At 46.0% G+C, this 17,201-nt stretch overlaps 1 protein-coding gene across 10 annotated transcripts in view; it reads right to left on the bottom strand.

Annotated features, from left to right (window-relative positions):
- Window positions 1–4,568: 4,568 nt before the first annotated feature.
- dgkaa (diacylglycerol kinase, alpha a) overlaps window positions 4,569–17,201 on the bottom strand; it is a 144,901-nt gene continuing 132,268 nt past the window's right edge. For all 10 annotated transcript variants that reach the window (XM_073071113.1, XM_073071112.1, XM_073071118.1 and 7 more), the window contains 7 exons: window positions 16,328–16,485; window positions 14,239–14,303; window positions 12,965–13,055; window positions 9,638–9,821; window positions 6,385–6,505; window positions 6,194–6,254; window positions 4,569–5,291 (listed from right to left, as the gene is read on the bottom strand). In XM_073071113.1, the coding sequence (XP_072927214.1) occupies window positions 5,217–5,291; window positions 6,194–6,254; window positions 6,385–6,505; window positions 9,638–9,821; window positions 12,965–13,055; window positions 14,239–14,303; window positions 16,328–16,485 (755 nt within the window). In that variant the 3' untranslated portion in view covers window positions 4,569–5,216. The remainder of the gene's footprint in view (window positions 5,292–6,193; window positions 6,255–6,384; window positions 6,506–9,637; window positions 9,822–12,964; window positions 13,056–14,238; window positions 14,304–16,327; window positions 16,486–17,201) is intronic.

The following is a 17,201-nucleotide window of genomic DNA, read 5'->3' as shown; positions in this document are numbered from 1 at the left end:
TGGGTGAGGCGCTGGAGAAGTAGAGGGTAGCTAATGTTATTCTGTTCTTTAAGAAGGGCTCTAAGAATAAGCCAGTAAAGTATAGGCCAGTGAGCCTATTGGAAGGTATTCTAAGAGAACAGATATATACAGTATGTATTTGGATAGACAGGGACTGATTAGGGGTGGTCAAGATGGCTTTATGCATGGTCAGTTGTGTCTAACCAATCTTAGAGTTTTACAAGAAATTTGATCAAGGCCAGGCAGTGGATGTTGTCTACATGGACTTTAGCAAGGGAGGTTGGTCAAGAACATTCAGTTGCTTAGCATTCAGGATGAGATAGTAAATTGGATTAGACATTGGCTTTGTGGGAGAAGCCAGAAGCCAGAAGGGTTAGGGTAGCAGATGGTTGCCTCTCTGACCGGAGGCCTGTGACTAGTGGAACACCAGAGGGATCGATGCTGGGTCCATCTGTATCAACAATCTGGATGATAAGTGGTAAACTGGATCAGCAAGTTTGCAGATGACACCAAGATTGGGGTGGTAGTAGACAGTGAGGAAGACTATTAAAGCTTGCAGCGGAATCTGCACCAGCTGGAAAAATGGGCTGAAAAATGGCAGATGGAGTTTAATGCAGACAAGTGTGAGGTGTTGCACTTTGGTAGGACCAAATAGGGTAGGTCTTGCATGGTGAGTGGTAGGGCACTGAGGAGTGTGGTAGAACAGAGAGATCTGGGAATACGGGTCCATAATCCTTTGAAAGTGGTGTCACAGGTAAAAGAGTCATAATGGAGTTGGGATGTTATGTTGAAGTTGTATAAGGCGTTAGTGAGGCTAATTTGAAGTATGATGTGCAGTTTTGGTCACCTATCTACAGGAAAGATGGAAATAAGATTGAAAGAGTGCAGAGAAAATTTATAAAGATGTTGCCGGGACTTTTGGACCTGAGTTATAGGGAAAGGTTGAACAGGTTGGGACTTTATTCACTAGAACTTAGAAGACTGAAAGGAGATTTGATTGAGGTATACAGAATAATGAGGGGTAGAGATAGGGTAAATGCAAGCAGGTTTTTTCCACTGAGGTTGGGTGAGGCTAGAACTAGAGGTCATGGGTTAAGGGTGAAAGGTGAAAAGTTTAAGGGAAACATGAGGGAGAACATTTTCACTTGCTGGGTGGTGTGAGTGTGGAATGAGCTGCCAGCAGAAGTGATGGATGTGAGTTTGATTTCAACATTTAGGGAATTTGGATAGGTACATGGATGACAGGGATGTAGAGGGCTATGGTCCAGGTGCAGGCAGATTAGTGGTTCAGCACAGACTAGATGGGCCAAGGGGCCTGTTTCTGTGCTGTAGTGTACTATGATTCTATGAGGTTAAGGTTAAATTGGGGTTGTTGGGGTTTGCTAGGGTGGTGCTGTATCACAAAATAAATATTAACTATGTCCTCTCCCATCACACATACACAAACACACATGTTCATGCATGCTGGCCTTCATGGGACAAGACATTGAGTACAGGAGTTGGGATGCCATTTTACAGCTGTACAAGACAATGGTGAGACTACACCTGGAGTACTATGTGCAATTCTGGTCACCCAGCTATCGGAAAGATGTGATTGTGGGCACAGATCCATCTCAGAGTGAAGACCACCACCCATGAGGTGGGGAATTGCCACTGAACCATCTGACTCACACATCAGGAGGCATGCACATACTTGAAAGAACTGCCCAACCAACCCCACTACCCTAAAGCCCGACTAGTTCCCCTTTATCTGTCGCTCCTGCTGAACTTGCCGCATCCTCTGCACCACAACAACTCTCTGTGAAGGAACAAGATACCTTAGCCTTCCCCTTTTGCTCAGATTTCAGAGGCATCATTGCAGAAGTGGAAACATCCTTGTACACATTTAAGCCATTTGTCTGAGATCCCCCCAGCCCCCTCTGCACTAAGGAGAGGGGCCTGCTGTACCTGTTAAGGTGCAGTTGGTGCTGTGGCAAGTTGCTAGCATCGCCCAACTGGTGACAAGGAGAGGTGGGCATCACAGTGTGGGCTCCAGCTCTGCAGAAATCCATACCAGTCTGGGTCAGCTGCTCTAGGGAAGGAACTTTGCACATCAGCACTGGACAGTCTCCTGTATGTTCTCCTGCCCACTTCCCACTGAGAGCATGTCCGAGAGGTAATGTTGCAGCTAAATAGGACCCTGGTCAGACTCCACTTGGAGTACTGTGCTCAGTTCTGGTCACCTCACTACAGGAAGGATGTGGAAACCATAGAAAGGGTGCAGAGGAGATTTACAAGGATGTTGCCTGGATTGGAGAGCATGCCTTATGAGAATAGGTTGAGTGAACTCGGCCTTTTCTCCTTGGAGCAACAGAGGATGAGAGGTGACCTGATAGAGGTGTATAAGATGATGAGAGGCATTGATCGTGTGGATAGTCAGAGGCTTTTTCCCAGGGCTGAAATGGTTGCCACAAGAGGACACAGTTTTAAGGTGCTGGGGAGTAGGTACAGAGGAGATGTCAGGGGTAAGTTTTTTATGCAGAGAGTGGTGAACGCGTGGAATGGGCTGCTGGTGGCAGTGATGGAGGTGGATACGATAGGGTCTTTCAAGAGACTCCTGGATAGGTACATGGAGCTTAGAAAAATAGAGGACTATGGGTAAGCCTAGGTAGTTCTAAGGTAGGGACATGTTCTGCACAGCATTGTGGGCCGAAGGGCTTGTATTGTGCTGTAGGTTTTCTATGTTTCTAAAATGATAAGACCTAGGAGCAGAATCAGGCCATTCAGCCCATCATCTGCTCCGACATTCGATCATGGCTGATTTGTTTTCCCTCTCAACCCCATTCTCCTGCCTTCCCCCTGTAACCTTTGACACTTGCTTATTCAGAACCTGGGCACCACAGTAGTGGCGTTGTTAGTGTGACGATATTACTGCTCAGAGCGTTGCAGAGTTCAGAGTTCAATTCTGGCACAGTTCTGTAAGGAGCCTGTACGTTCTCCCTGTGGAGTGCACGGGTTTTCCGTGTGTGCTTTGATTTCCTCCCACAGTCCAAAGACATACCAGGCAGGTTAATCGGTCATTGTAAATTGTCCCGTGATCAGGTTAGGTTGGGGTTGATCAGGCTTGTTGGGGGTTGCGGGAGCAGCATGGCTCGAAAGGCCAGAAGGGCCTACTCCGCGTTGTAATGCAAAATAAATAAATAACCTATCACCTCTGCTTTAAATACACCCACTGACTTGGGATTCACCACCCTTTGGCTGAAGAAATTCCTCCTCTTTTCGTTTCTAAGTGGACGGCCCTCTATTCTGAGACTGTGCCCTCTAGTTCCAGACTCTGCCACTATAGGAAATGTCTTCTCCACATCCACTCTATCTAGGACTTTCAATATTCAACAGGCTGCAATGATAGAATACTTAATCCTATCGAGTACAGAACCAGAGGGATAGGGGTGGGAACGGTGCTGGGATTAGTAAAAAAAAAAGAGATTAGTAACAAGCGAATTGGCAACCTGAAGCTTTTATTTGTTATATTTACAAAATATTTAAAAGTGTGCATGTCTATACAACTCCATCATCCACATACCTCAATATACAGATACAAAAATACATTAAGCTTCTTACCTGTACCTCTACCATTTACCTGCAAGTGAGCTAGCCATTGTGGGGGTGGGGGGGGTGGGGGAAAATAAATCAGACTTATGCTAAGGTGTTCAGGAGGTGCCAGGTGCTGTCAATGGACCAAATTATCTGGAGGAATTCAGTTAACGTCTCAAGTGTAAGGCTTCTCGGCCTGAAACGTTAACTGTGTTCCTTTCTCCACAGAGGCTGCCTGACCTGCAGAGATTTCCCAGTGTTGCCTGTTTTTATTTCAGATTTTTGGCATCTGCATTTCTAGAGCAATATTCTGCCGTCCCTCCTGCCTTCTCCTTGTGTCTTCACTTCCCCTTTCTTCTTGTATCTAAGATTTAAAACCTGCTCAATATATGCCACAGCTAACAACAAAAACCAGGCAGAAAGGAATGTTAAGAAATTCAGACCCTTGTTGTAAATTATAAGACCTTTATTTTTATTCTTGGGCTCCTGAATGGATTAAGGGCCCAAAATAATTCAGGTGAGGGGAGGTTGGATCCCTTCAATGACTTAGGTTTTGTTTGATTGCATTGAATCCATTACCAACCAAAGCTGTAACCAAGCAGAGACTCCAAATGGTTCCATTATATTCCCAGCAGTCAGGATACCAGTGAACCAAATTCTTCTGTTCAGTCCTGTGCAGTCCAACGCACTAAATCACAGCTACACTCTCCTGGATTCACGACATTTCTCAATGATCACACTGACAAGGCAAGTCTCCTTCACTCCCACTATGAAATATTCATTTGAGCAAATTGCATTGTGTTTGCTTGTCACACAGAATAATTCACATAGTTTGCATGCTGTGAATACAGAATTCAATCTAAAGCATTAAATGTGGCCAGTTACTTGAGATTTCACTGCCTGCATTTGATACCATTCGTCCAGCATACTTCAGGCAAGCTCTTCATAGATATATATATATATATATATATATATGATCACATTAATACATCACATTGTCAAATAGTAAAGGCTTTAATTTAGACCTGGTTGCAGAAGCTTAAGTGTGGTGTGATATAAACATTACAGGTGAGGCGTCTGCAATAAACAGTGTCAAGAAATTCTAATACGGCCATCGGAATTCTTGATGGAGTTACATGTTCGCTCCCGATAGACTTGTCACCAGTTGTGATTAAATAGCTTTGCATTCAGCAGTCAGGCCAGTGTTTATCTTCTGTTGTGGAAAGGCTAAAGTAAGATCTCCTAGGATGACATGCAGTACTTGTGAAGTATCACTGCCTCCCAGTTAAATAGAAACTTTCAACAACTGTACAATTAGCACCTGTAAATTGCATGCAAGATACTGCTCATTCCTAGAATATACTCCAGATATTTGTCAATGTCAGTCAAAGTATCACAGGGTAGTGTCAGAGCAAAAAAAATCTGTGCCGTAATATCTCAGCAGGATCAATGTGTTTGACAGATCAAAGGCACTACACACACGTCTTAAAGGACACATTGTGTGGCTGGGAGAGGGTGTGAAAGATTACAAGGGTGTGTGCTAAACTAGTTAAACTAGGGGCTCTGACAAAGCAAAGGGTCTAATAATATTTGGAATCGAGTAACATGAATCAAGTTTGATGGGAATGTCTGCCTCGGCTGGCTCACTTCTTCGATCCAGATGACTTTGTGGAGGGGCCCATCAACATTGGCGACTGGTTTTTATGAGTTATCTTAATCTGGAAGAGTCACACAAAAGAAGCCTGTCAGCAGGTTAAACTTGATGAGCGATTCAATGATTTCACTGCACCTGAAAGCTTGGAAAGACTTACACCTCCTGGCTACATTCTCACAAACAACCACACTGCCAGTCATTTCTCAGTGCTCACCAGAGTGAGACCACCCAAAGCCATGTGATTACCAGGCCTCAAGCATCTCGGTGCAGTATAGTGGACTTTGGAATGATCATCACCCCTGGTGGTGGTTTGATGGTGTCTAAAAGGGGAACTGCTCTGACGATCGTCGCTGGGTTGAGCTACCAGGACCTTTGGAGACCTTCCACTGAGTTTCACTGGTTTGGATGTTGATTGGCTGCGAATGGGGTTTGAGGGCCCGAGGGGAAAGCGAATGCCCAAGAGCAAAGCCTCCACACCCCCAGCCCAACCGACCCATCCCCACCTCCCTTCACACTGGGTGACCAAAGATCAGGAGTGTGGAGGTTTGAGGAGCTGCAGATGCTCAAAAAGAGACTGCAACCCCTCACACTCTGTATATACACTGACTCCTCCCAGCCACACAAACAAAAGGTAGCTGGGGCTAGATGGAAGCTGGGGACATGGGACAGTAGTGGAAGGTAAGGAGGTGTCCCAAAGACACAGCACTCCCACCAATGAGGCAACATGTCAGTTCAAGCCCCCCCCTCTGGAGAGACACCCATACCATCCAGGTTGGCATTTCTGAGCAGTTGCAAGGGAGTGAAGTAGTGTCGGTCAGCCCACACCCAATCCGTGCCAGGCTGCTGGCAGTGTTATCGGCGCGACTGTGGCATGGGCTGAGCTTTGCCTTACCACAGGGGCTGTCACTCAGTCAGACAGGGTTTGGGGGGGGGGTGCAATGTCGGATGGCAGGAGCTGTGACTTACAGTGCATGGAGGCTGGACCCAGGGCTCTCCATCAATCTGCATCGGCAGTAGTCGCTTGGTCCTGAAGGGGAAGGAAAAATGGTCAAAACTAGGCGAGGTGCAGCACCGTCGAATCTGCTGACTGAAGGAAGCTCAGCGAGAGGGTTGTCCCCGTGGGGTTCGGCCCAATCAGGCCACTCGCACTCTGTTACCTGATGGTGACCTCGGTGCACTGAGCCAGTCGTGTGCCGGCACTCTTCAGGCCCGCGTAGATCTGCCCCATTTCAATCACCCCTTCCAGTCCGACCACTTCCAGCAGCTGGTCGCTCAGCTCTGCAAAAGAGAAACACGGCAGCGAGTCCCCTCTGCACCGAACACTCTTGCGCATCGAGCTGGAGCCCTCATAGGCCGCGGCAGGCGATACGGTGGCGCACTGTGGCGGTGGGCAATTTGGGGGGAGGGGGGGAAATGTGCGCTGTTTCTGATGGGGGGGTTGACCACATGACACAGCGAGCATGTGACATCAGGTCATGTGAGGTCGGACGACGTGACATCTGGCAGCGTTTGTGCATTCACCTCACGCACAGTGGGCTTGGAACAGCTGTAGCTGGGGGTCTCAGCCCGGGAGGGCACCTACCAGCAGGGAGAGTGGGGACCCTGTAGCTGGAAAAAGAGGTGGCCGAGAGTGACACAGCTCAGCCAAACCAGCCTCCCCTCCATTTCCATCTACACTTCCCGTCTCGGTAAAGCAGCCAGCAAATCAAAGTCCCCTCCCACCCCTGACTTCTCTCTACTCCCCTCTGCACGTACCACCAGGCTCAAGGACAACTTCCATCCCACTGTTGTAAGACTATCGAGTGGTTCCCTAGTACGGTAAGATGAACTCCTACCCTCACAATTTGCCTCATTTTTCCTAACACTATACTCTGCATTCTGTTATTGCCTTTCCTTGTGCTACCTCAATGAGATGAAATGATCTGCATCGAAGTTTTTCGTTGCATCTTGGTACTTGTGTCACGAACAAGCTAATCTACCAATTACCATCTGCAGCCACTGCTCAGATTCACATAGCTGTTGGTTCAACACTCCATCCAGTCCACAGCTCCCGGAGAGTGGCGATGCAAGCAGATATCTGGCCCTCATCGTTCACCGTACTGAGGAAGTCATGCCGCAGCTATGTAAAGCTTTGGTTAGGTCACACTTAGAATATCACGTGCAGTTCTGGCTGCCCCACTACAGGATGTGGAGGCTTTAGGGAGGTGCTGCCTGGATTAGATGGTATGAGCACTAAGGAGAGGTTTGACAAGCTTCGGCTGTTTTCTTTAGACCAGGGGTGTCAAGCTCATTTTAGGTCACGGGCCGGATTGAGCAAAATGCAGCTTCATGCGGGTCGGATCAGTCGGACGCGTGCGAACGCAGCTTTCGTTGCCTCCGTTTTTTCAGCCTGCTCTCATGTGTCTCAGTCTCTGCTATAACTACAAAGTGTTTCACTTTACAAATTCCGTTTCTTATGAAGAAGACTGCCGAGCAAGACTGCCGAATAAACACTAAAAACCCTGAAAACCTGGTACCTGAATAAACTCAGCATTAGCCATATCATACGCCATAGGCGCTTCGATTACTGGGGCCAGCTTTAATAGTAATTAGATATTATCTCGCGGGCCAAAGATAATTCCACCGCGGGCCGGATTTGGCCTGTGGGCCTTGAGTTTGACATATATGCTTTAGAGTGTCGGCGGCTGAGGGGAGACCTGATAGAGATTTATAAGATTATGGGAGGCACAGATAGAGTAGGGAGTTAGAATTTTCTCCCCCCATTATTGAAATGTCAAATGCCAGGGGAATGCATTTAAGATGGGGGGGAAGCTTAAAGGATATGTGCGGGGAGTGGTGGGCTGTCAAGGGTGGTGGTCTAAGCAGATACAACTGCAGTACTTAGTGACCTTTAGATAGACACATAAATAAACAGGGAATGGAGGGAGATGAATCACGTACAAGCAGAACAGATTAGCTTAATTTGGCATCATGTTCGTCACAGACCTCATGAGCCAAAGGGCTTGTTCCTGTGCTGTACACTTCTCTCTGAGCCAAGATGGTATGTGCGCAGTCCGCAGGTGCACAGTATTGTCAGAGGGGCGCTGACAAAATTGTGGATGGCATCCTTGTCTTGTGGTGGCCTGGTAAAGAGTATCAAAGCCTTTGCTTAGGAGCGGCATGGAGCTCCCTCCTCTCCGGGTCCTGGCCAACCTCCCTCATAACTGGCCTGACTATCAGGAGATTCGGCATCCACTCACATCACCGGCCTACGGACAATGTGGCTGCACACAGGCAGGCTGCCTTGCTCATCCGTCACACACCAGGCACTTTCTCTCTAAGTCACTTGGTAGGTGGTAACAGAATCAGGAGGAGGCCATTCAGCCCATTGTGGATGTGCCATTTTTCTACACAATCGCCATATCCCTTGATTCCCTTAATACTCAGTATATATATTCAATATATTAATCTCTGAATTGAATTGAATACACAAATACACTCAGTGACCGAACCTCTTGGGGAGAGAATTCCAAAGATTCACTACTTCTAGATGAAGAAATTTTTCCTCATCTCAGTCCCGAGTGGCCAAAGGGGAACTCTTCTCACTCTGGCTTTCTCTAGCACCCCCCGCCACACCCACTCCTACAGAGTGTATTCCACCCTCATGAGAAAATCTGTAGACACTGGAAATCCAAAGCAGCGCGCGCACACGCACACACACACACACACAGTGCTGGAGGAACTCAGCAAGTCAGGCAGCATCTATAGAAGAGAGTAACCGGTCAATGTTTCGGGCCAAGACCTTTTACCAGTCCCAATGAGGGGACTTGCCCAAAATGTTGACTGTTTACTCTCTTCCATAGATGCTGCTTGGCTTGCTGAGTTCCTCCAGCATTTTGTGTGTGTGTTGTAGTCCACCCTGCCTCCCAGTGACCCCTCCCCGATCTCCACACCACTCCCAATCACCAGCCAAGATTTCAATTTCTGTTCACTTTGTGACCCGCACTCCCACAACTTTGCCCTTTCCTACCCAACTGCGACCTCTCCATCATCATCATCTTCTCAACACCTCCTTTCAACCCCATAACACATGGCACCTGGGGGCAACCGCAGATTCCCACTCACAGTGCATGGTGATTTTTCTTGGAAACATCCAAGGTCAAAAAATATTTGGACTGTTACCTGGATAAGAAAGGTTTGGAGAGATGTGGGCCAAACGTAGGCAAAAGGGGCTAGCTTGGGTGGGCATCTTAGTTGGCATGGACTAGTTGGGCCAAAGGCCTATTTCTGTGCTCCATGACTCTGTGACTACCAACTGAAGATTGGGTTCCTGATTCCCAGGCAGCAGGCTATGGTATTTGCCTCAAAAGATCCATTGAGCCTTCCAGACAAAGCTGGATACTTGCCTTTCTTTTCACCATGTTTGCTCACCTTGCACACATGACTTCAGCGCCTCAGAGTCCGTTATGGCTGCGTAGGTTTTGTTTGGCAGGGGCTTGCTTTCTCCTTTCTTGTTCTCGCCCCACAGGTTTGAGCCCCCATGCATGCTGGGAATGTTGAGGATGGCGATCCCCTCCAATGAAAGGTTGCTCAGGTCTAAAAGGGTCCCACAGCACTGTGAAGGGAAGAAGGAACATGATTAAGGACACCCAAAGGAACACTGCCTTTAAGGAGTGGGGGGTGGTTAGAAAAAAGATTTCCAAATCCAAGACACTGGATGGTCTCATCAGTGCCCAATGCGGGTATGTGGACAGGGGATTGGCCTCCTTTCCTAAACTTGTGAGAGGCTGCCTGACCATCCCAGCAGGCAAGGGACACTAGTCCAGGAGATTAACTGACACCCAACCACAATCATGAAGCTCCAATGCCCAGGATTAGAGGAGGCTGCAGAGGCTTGTAGACTCAGCTAGCTCATCACAGGCCCAACTCTTTCCCCTGTCGAGGACATCTCCAGGAGGTGGTGCCTCAAGATGGCGGTATCCATCATTAAGGACCATCACCATCCGGGATGTACCCTCTTCTCGTTACTACCACTTGGGGAGGAGGAACAGGGGCCTGAAGACCCACACTCAATGATTCAGAAACAGCTTCTTTCCCTCCACCATCAGATTTCTGAACGGTCAATAAACACACCAACCTTGCTGTTCCTTTTACTGCACTGCTTATTTTTGCAATTTTATGTCTTTGCACTGTACTGTTGCTGCAAAACAACAAGTTTCATATCATAAAAGACAGTGATAATAAAGATGATTCTGTTCTCTTGAATGGATTATTGGAGATAAGGTCTAAAACCTTTTTGTAAGCTCTGAACATTTTTGTTTGTGTGTAGGAGGATTGTTCATGGATCCCACTCACCAAAAAATATACTCCAGCCCATTTTAGACACGACTTTCTCCTACATAGATAAAGGAATGTGACAGATGCAACGTGACTTACGTATGTACCCTCAAGTTCAGTGCAGAAGACTTCGTCCCTCAAGTCTGCCTCACCATTGTTAAGATCAGTGCTGATCTGATAGTCACGTAGATCTGAAAGAATCTACCTGCTTCTGCTTTAAAAATTTCCAAAAATATTCACTGTTCTTCAAAGAAGAGAGTTCCAAAGACTCAGGACTCTTCGAGAGAGACCATTTTGCCTCATCTGCATCTTGAAGTTGGCAACCACTTTTTAAAAAATTGTGACCTTTAATTCTAGATTGTCCTACAAGAATAAAAGCCCTCTCCATGCCCATCCTGTCAAGCGCCCCCAGGGTCATATACGTTTCAATCAATTCCCCTCTCACTTGACTAAACTCTTAACAGATGCAAGTCTAGCCTGACCATCGTATAATCTGCCCATTCCTGGTATCGCTTGTCTAATTCATTCCAGGGACATGGGCTTTGCTGGCTGACCCAGCATTCATTGCCTATCCACAGTTTCCCTTCAGAAGGTGGTTGAGAGATGCCTTCTTGAACCACTGTGGCACTTGAGGTGTGGGTATTTCCACAGTGCTGTTGGGGAGTTTGTTCCAGGACTTTGACCTGGTGGAGAAATGGATACACTCTATATTCCCAAGTCAGAATGGCGTGTGGCTTGGAGGGCAACTTCTAGGAGGTGATTTTCCCTGAGCTTGTCCTTCCATCTGGTAGAGGCAGTGGGTTTGGAAGGTAATGTCTAAGGAGACTTGGTAAGTTGCTTCAGTGCATCGTGTGGATGGTGCAAACTGTGCGCTGATGGTGGAGTGAGTGAACGGTTGTGGATGGAGTGCCTTTCAAGTGACTTGCTCTCTCCTGAATGGTGTTGAATTGTGGAAATGAAGAGTGTTCCATCACACTCCTAATTTGAGCCTTGCAGATGGTGGAGATAGGAGGTGAGTTTCTCACCGCAGGATTCCTAGCCCCTGACCTGCTTTTGTAGCCACATAGCAACTCCAGTTCAGTTTCTGGTCAATGGATATCGATAAGACCATAAGAAATAGGAGCAGAATTAGACCATTCAGCCCATCAAGTCTGCTCTGCCATTCTATCATGGCCGATTTATTTTCCCTCTCAACCCCATTCTCTTGCCTTCTCCCCGTAACCTTTGACACACATACTATTCAAGACCCTATCGACCTCTGCTTTAAATATACTCAATGATTTGGCCTGCACAGCCATCTGTGGCAATTAATTCCACAGATTCACCACTGATAGTGGGAGATTCAGTGATGATAATGCCATTAAAGGTCAGGGGGTGATAGCTGGATTTTCTTGTGTTGAATATCATCATTGCCTGGCACTGGTGTACCGTGCATGGTATTTGTCACCACCCAGCCCAGATACAAGTGAGAGTGCAGAATCTGGAAATCTGGAGCAACATGCAAAATGCTGGAGGAGCTCAGTGGGCCAGGCAGCACCTACGCAGCGAAATGAACAAGCCAATGTTTCAGGTTGAGGCCCTTCATCATCCTGAGCTGCTCACTTCCCTCCATTGATGCTGCCTGACTCGCTGAGTTCCTCCAGCACCTTGTATGTTGCACTACCAGCCCAGGCCTGCATATTGCTCAGCTCTTTAGATGTGAACTGCTTCATTATTAGTCCAGTAAACCTTTGAACTGCTTCCAGTGCATTAACATATCGCTGGTATGGTCTAACCAATGCATAACCTCCCTACTTCTATAGTCAAATTACCTCAAGTAAACACTAACATTCTGTTATTAGCTTTCCTAATTACTTGCTGAACCCACACAGTAGCTTTCTGTTAATCACGCATTGCCACTCTGATCCCTGTACCTTGGAAACTAGCACTCTCGTACTTCCTTTTTATTTTTTCCTGACAACATGAACCATGTCACATTTTCCACATTATACTCCATTTGCCAGATCTTTTCCCACTCACTTAACTTTTCTATATCCCTCTGCAGCCTCTTAATATCCTTGTCACAACTTACTTTCCTACCCCTCTCTAGGTCATAAGCAAATTTGGCAACAAGACCTTATGCCTTTATCTAAATCCTCGAAAGTTGAGGCTGCGGTAACCATCTTGGCAATCAAAGACCCCTTTAATACCTTCTCTGTTTCTAGCCAGTCTTCCACCTACACCATGAGCTTTTATTTTTTGCCATAACCTTTGGTGCCAAGTGTCTTCTGAAAATCTTAGTACATCCACTAATTTCTCTGTGTGCCCAACATGTGTCATTTCTTCAAAGAACTTCAGTACATTGGACCAATAAATTTTAAAAGTATATTTCCTTGAGTCCAACGACACTTGTTAAGCTGAGCTGGATACAAAGTAACTCACATCTATCTCCAGAACCTCCTGCAGGTTCTTGCATGTGGCAGAGACGGTTTCTGAGGTTGCAAACTCAAAATACCATAGCTTATTCTTCATCCTATCAAAGAAGAAAATGTTAGTTTGGAAGCAATTTAAGTTTGCAGGATAGCTTTAATAAATACAGAGTAATGCTGTAGTCTTTTTAAATGAGGTGGCATATCTTGCCTAACTTACAAGAGTAAAATACTCATTACTTTACATCTCTCACCTCACAGATCTTGAGTTCACGGTCAGAACATATTAAATACTGAACGAGAAACAGTCAGGGATCTACTAGTTCATCCTGGTAGTCATATGGCCCACCAATCAACCATCAAGTCGCCGATGTCATATTTCAATTCTCCATTCAACACAAGGGTTCATTTTGGTCCATTGAGTTTCTGCCGGCTCACAGGGTGGTCACATTCTCTACTAATCTTTCCCTGCTATCCATTCCCATCAAATTCTCCCACACACGAGGGAACAATTTACATTGGACAATTAACCCATCAATCTGTAAGTCTTTGGGACATGGGAGGAACCTATAGCACCTGGGGGAAAACTCACACAGTCACAGGGAGAATGTGCAAATTCCACACAGACAGAATTAAGCCCAGGTATCTGGGGTTGTGGGGTAATAGACTCTACCCGCTGCACCTCTGTGGCATCCATTAAGAACAGCTATCAATAAAGGCCGCCATGTTGCCGTAGTGGTTAGCGCAACACCATTACAGTGCAGGGCACTCAGTAGTTCCGAGTTCAATTCTGGCACCATTTGTAAGGAGCCTCTGTACGTCCTCCCCGTGGATCGCAGGGGTTTTCCCCGGGGGCTCTGGTTTCCACTCACAGTCCAAAGATGTATCAGGTAGGTGAACTGGTCATTGTAAATTATCCTGTGATTAGGTTAGGGTTAGTCAGTTTTGCTGGGGGTTGCTGGGGTGACACGGCTCGAAGGACCAGAAGGGCCCACTTCCCATTGTATCGCTAAATAAATAACATAAAAATAAATAAGCCTTCAACCAAGCAAGCCATGAGGTGATGAATGGGTCTAGGGGTGGAGATCTTTTTGGCCAAAGTCACCCGTTCTTTGGGCATGTTACACTTACTGTACATCCAGAGAACTTTGAACGTGTTCTCCCTGACACTGCACAGCTCAAGAAGTGACACTGACATGTATCACCATGGCTATTGATGCATCTGTGGTCTTCACTGTATTGCAGACACCACGGGCTCAGACTGTATACAGCTGCTCATGGACTCACCTGCTATTGAACTTTTCTGGATATTTCTCTCTCATTATGTGAAACCGATGAGCAATTGAGGCATCCTTTAAAGAAAGAAAAGATGCTGCAGTCAGATCTCACCATTGGCCCGCAGCCCACATTTTAACCACAAAGTCTGTAGCACAAAGAAGGTGAATTCATCACAGCCCCTCAGACTCACCCACCCACCATTTCCCTGTCACAATTGTTGTGCAGCAGTCTAGTTCGGTATTAACATCCTCATCTCTTGGTCAAAGGTGGGGTGGTCCCACAATCACAACCTCTCGCCAAACGTCAGTAATACTAAAGAGCTGATTGTTGACTTCAGGAAGGGGAAGGAAGGTGATTGATGGTGGAGAGAGTCAGCAGCTTAAAATTGCTGGATGATCTGTCCTGGGCCCAGCACATAGATGCAATCAATAAGGAAGCTGTGCCAACATCTCTACTTTTTTAGAAGATCAAGGAGGTTTGGCTTGTCACCAAATGAAGTTGCATCATGGTGTGGTACAGCAGTTCGAGTGTGCAGGAACGTAAGAAACTGTGGAGAGCAGTGGATACAGCTCAATATATCATAGGCACATCCCCCCACCATCGGTAGTATCTACCGATGCTGCCTCAAGGAGCAATGTCCATTAATAAAGATCCCCACCACTTGGGCCATTCCATCTTCTCGTAGCTACCATCTGACAGGAAGTGCAGAAGCCTGAAGTTCCACAGCACCAAGTTCAAGAACATCTACTTCCCTTCAACTATTCTGTTCTTGAACCAAATGGCACAATTCTAATCACTACCTTGTTATATAAATATTATACACTACAATGGAATTTTCTGTTCTGTTTTTTCATGTAAAAATTGTGATTAATTCATGTTTGTTTTTCTTGTGAATGTTGTGTGCCTATGTGCCTGTGATCCTGCTGCAAGTAAATTTTTCATTACACCTGTGCACACGTACTTGTGCAGATGACAATAAACTCAACTTTGACTTTGAGGTCACAAGTTCAAAGTCTATTCCAAGATTTAGCTGCAGCCTGGTTGAAGACTCCAGTGTTGCTGAAGATAAGGCAATAAGTGATGGCTCTGGCCAAAATACAACACTCAGCCCTCACCCAGAAACTGGTTAGACCAACACTGATCTCACAGCTGTTAAAGGGACTTTGCTGTTTGTGAAGTGACCATCATGTTTTCCTGGGCAATATCAGAGACTATCCTTTGTCACTTATGAAACACTGGGAAGCTTTAGGGTTGTCGTAAAGGCAATACATTCAAGATGCTGGTATAGGAACAGAAGTGGGAATTTACCCTTATTGCCTGCTCTGGCCTATTTATGAAACTTGTCCGGCATCAATCCATAGAACATTGGTGTCCCTGAAAGTGGCTATATAATTCAATATGGTGGTATGCTTGCCTTTATTAGTTGGGAAGTTATGTTGCAGCTTTATAAAATTTTGGTTGAGCTGCATCCGAAATATTCTATTCAGTTCTGGCTGCCCCATTACAGGAAGGACGTTGAGGCTTTGAAGAGGTTTACGAGATTACCCCCTGGATTAGAAGGTATGACAAACTAGGGCTGTTTTCTCTGGAGTGGCAAAGGCTGAGGAGAAACCTAACAGAGGTTCCTAAGGTTTTGAGAGGCACAGATAGACAGGGACAAAATGTCTAATACTAGAGGGCATGAATTTAAGGTGAGAAGGAACTAGTTCAGAGGAGATGTGCAGGGCAACTTATTTATACAAAGAGTGGCGGACACCTGGAGCAGACTGCCAAATGTGGTGGTAGAGGCAAATACGATATAGAGACATTTAAGATGCTCTCAAATAGGCACGTGGATGTGCAGAGAATAGAGATATATGGACCACGTGCAGGTAGAAGGGATTACTTTAGTTAGGCATTTAATTACCAGTTTAATTAATTCAGCACAAAGGCCCATTCCTATCCTGTTACTGTTCTAAAATTCATCTGAAGTTTGTTGACTCCTCTGTCTGAGGAGGGCCAAAAAAGCAAGACCTTGCTCCCCACACCCACACCCCATGAATAAATACAACAAAATGATGAATGCAAAATATATATTGATATATCTTTGTGGACTTACCACCCCAATGGAGAAGTAGTTGTTAATAATGTTGTAAGGGACAGGATCTCCTTTCTCCAGACCAGATTCTGTCACCTCAAAGCTCCATCGATCCAGCAACGTTGAAGTGCCCACCTCAATGTCTTTCAGCACCTTGGTTAACTTCTCACCTTCGTATCCTTTGAAACACAGCCAAATGTTGCCCTTCTCATTAGAGATTCAGCAGCAACAGATTAAAGCTCCCCTCACCTCTCAGTGACAGTGAGATGGGATGATGATACAAGAGGTGGTACATGTTAGAGTTATGGAGACATAGAGTCACACAGCACGGAAACAAGCCCTTTGTCCCAACTGATCCATGATGACCATGATTCCCATCTAAGCTAGTCCCATTTGCTCAGGTTTGGATCATCTTCCTCCAAACCTTTCCAATCTAAGTGCCTTTTAATTGTTGTTAATGTACCTGCTTCAACCACTTTCTCTGGCAACTTGCTCAATATATGAACCACCCTCTGAGTGAAAAAATTGCCCCTCATGTTCCTATTAATTCTCTCCCCTTTCACCGTAAATGTATGCCCTCTTGATTCTCCACCTTTGGGAAAAAGACTGCGCACGTTCATCCTGTCCATGCCCCTCATGAATTTATACACCTCTATACAATCACCCCTCATTCCGCTACACTCCAAGGAATGAAGTTCTAGCCTGTCCAACCCTTCTCTATAACTCAGTTGTTAAATTTCTAGAAATATCATCTTAAATCTTTTCTGTACTCTGCCCAGCTTAATGGCATCTTTCATATAGCAGGTTGGCCAAAGCTGAACACAATATTCCAAATGTGGCCACATTAACGTCTTGTACAACAGCAACATCCCAACTTCTCAACTCAGTGACATGT

This window comes from Hemitrygon akajei, chromosome 18, assembly GCF_048418815.1.
Source record: "Hemitrygon akajei chromosome 18, sHemAka1.3, whole genome shotgun sequence".
Taxonomy (NCBI): domain Eukaryota; kingdom Metazoa; phylum Chordata; class Chondrichthyes; order Myliobatiformes; family Dasyatidae; genus Hemitrygon; species Hemitrygon akajei.
The sequence above is the reverse complement of the archived record's forward strand: the minus strand, read 5'-3'. Positions and strand labels throughout refer to the sequence as shown.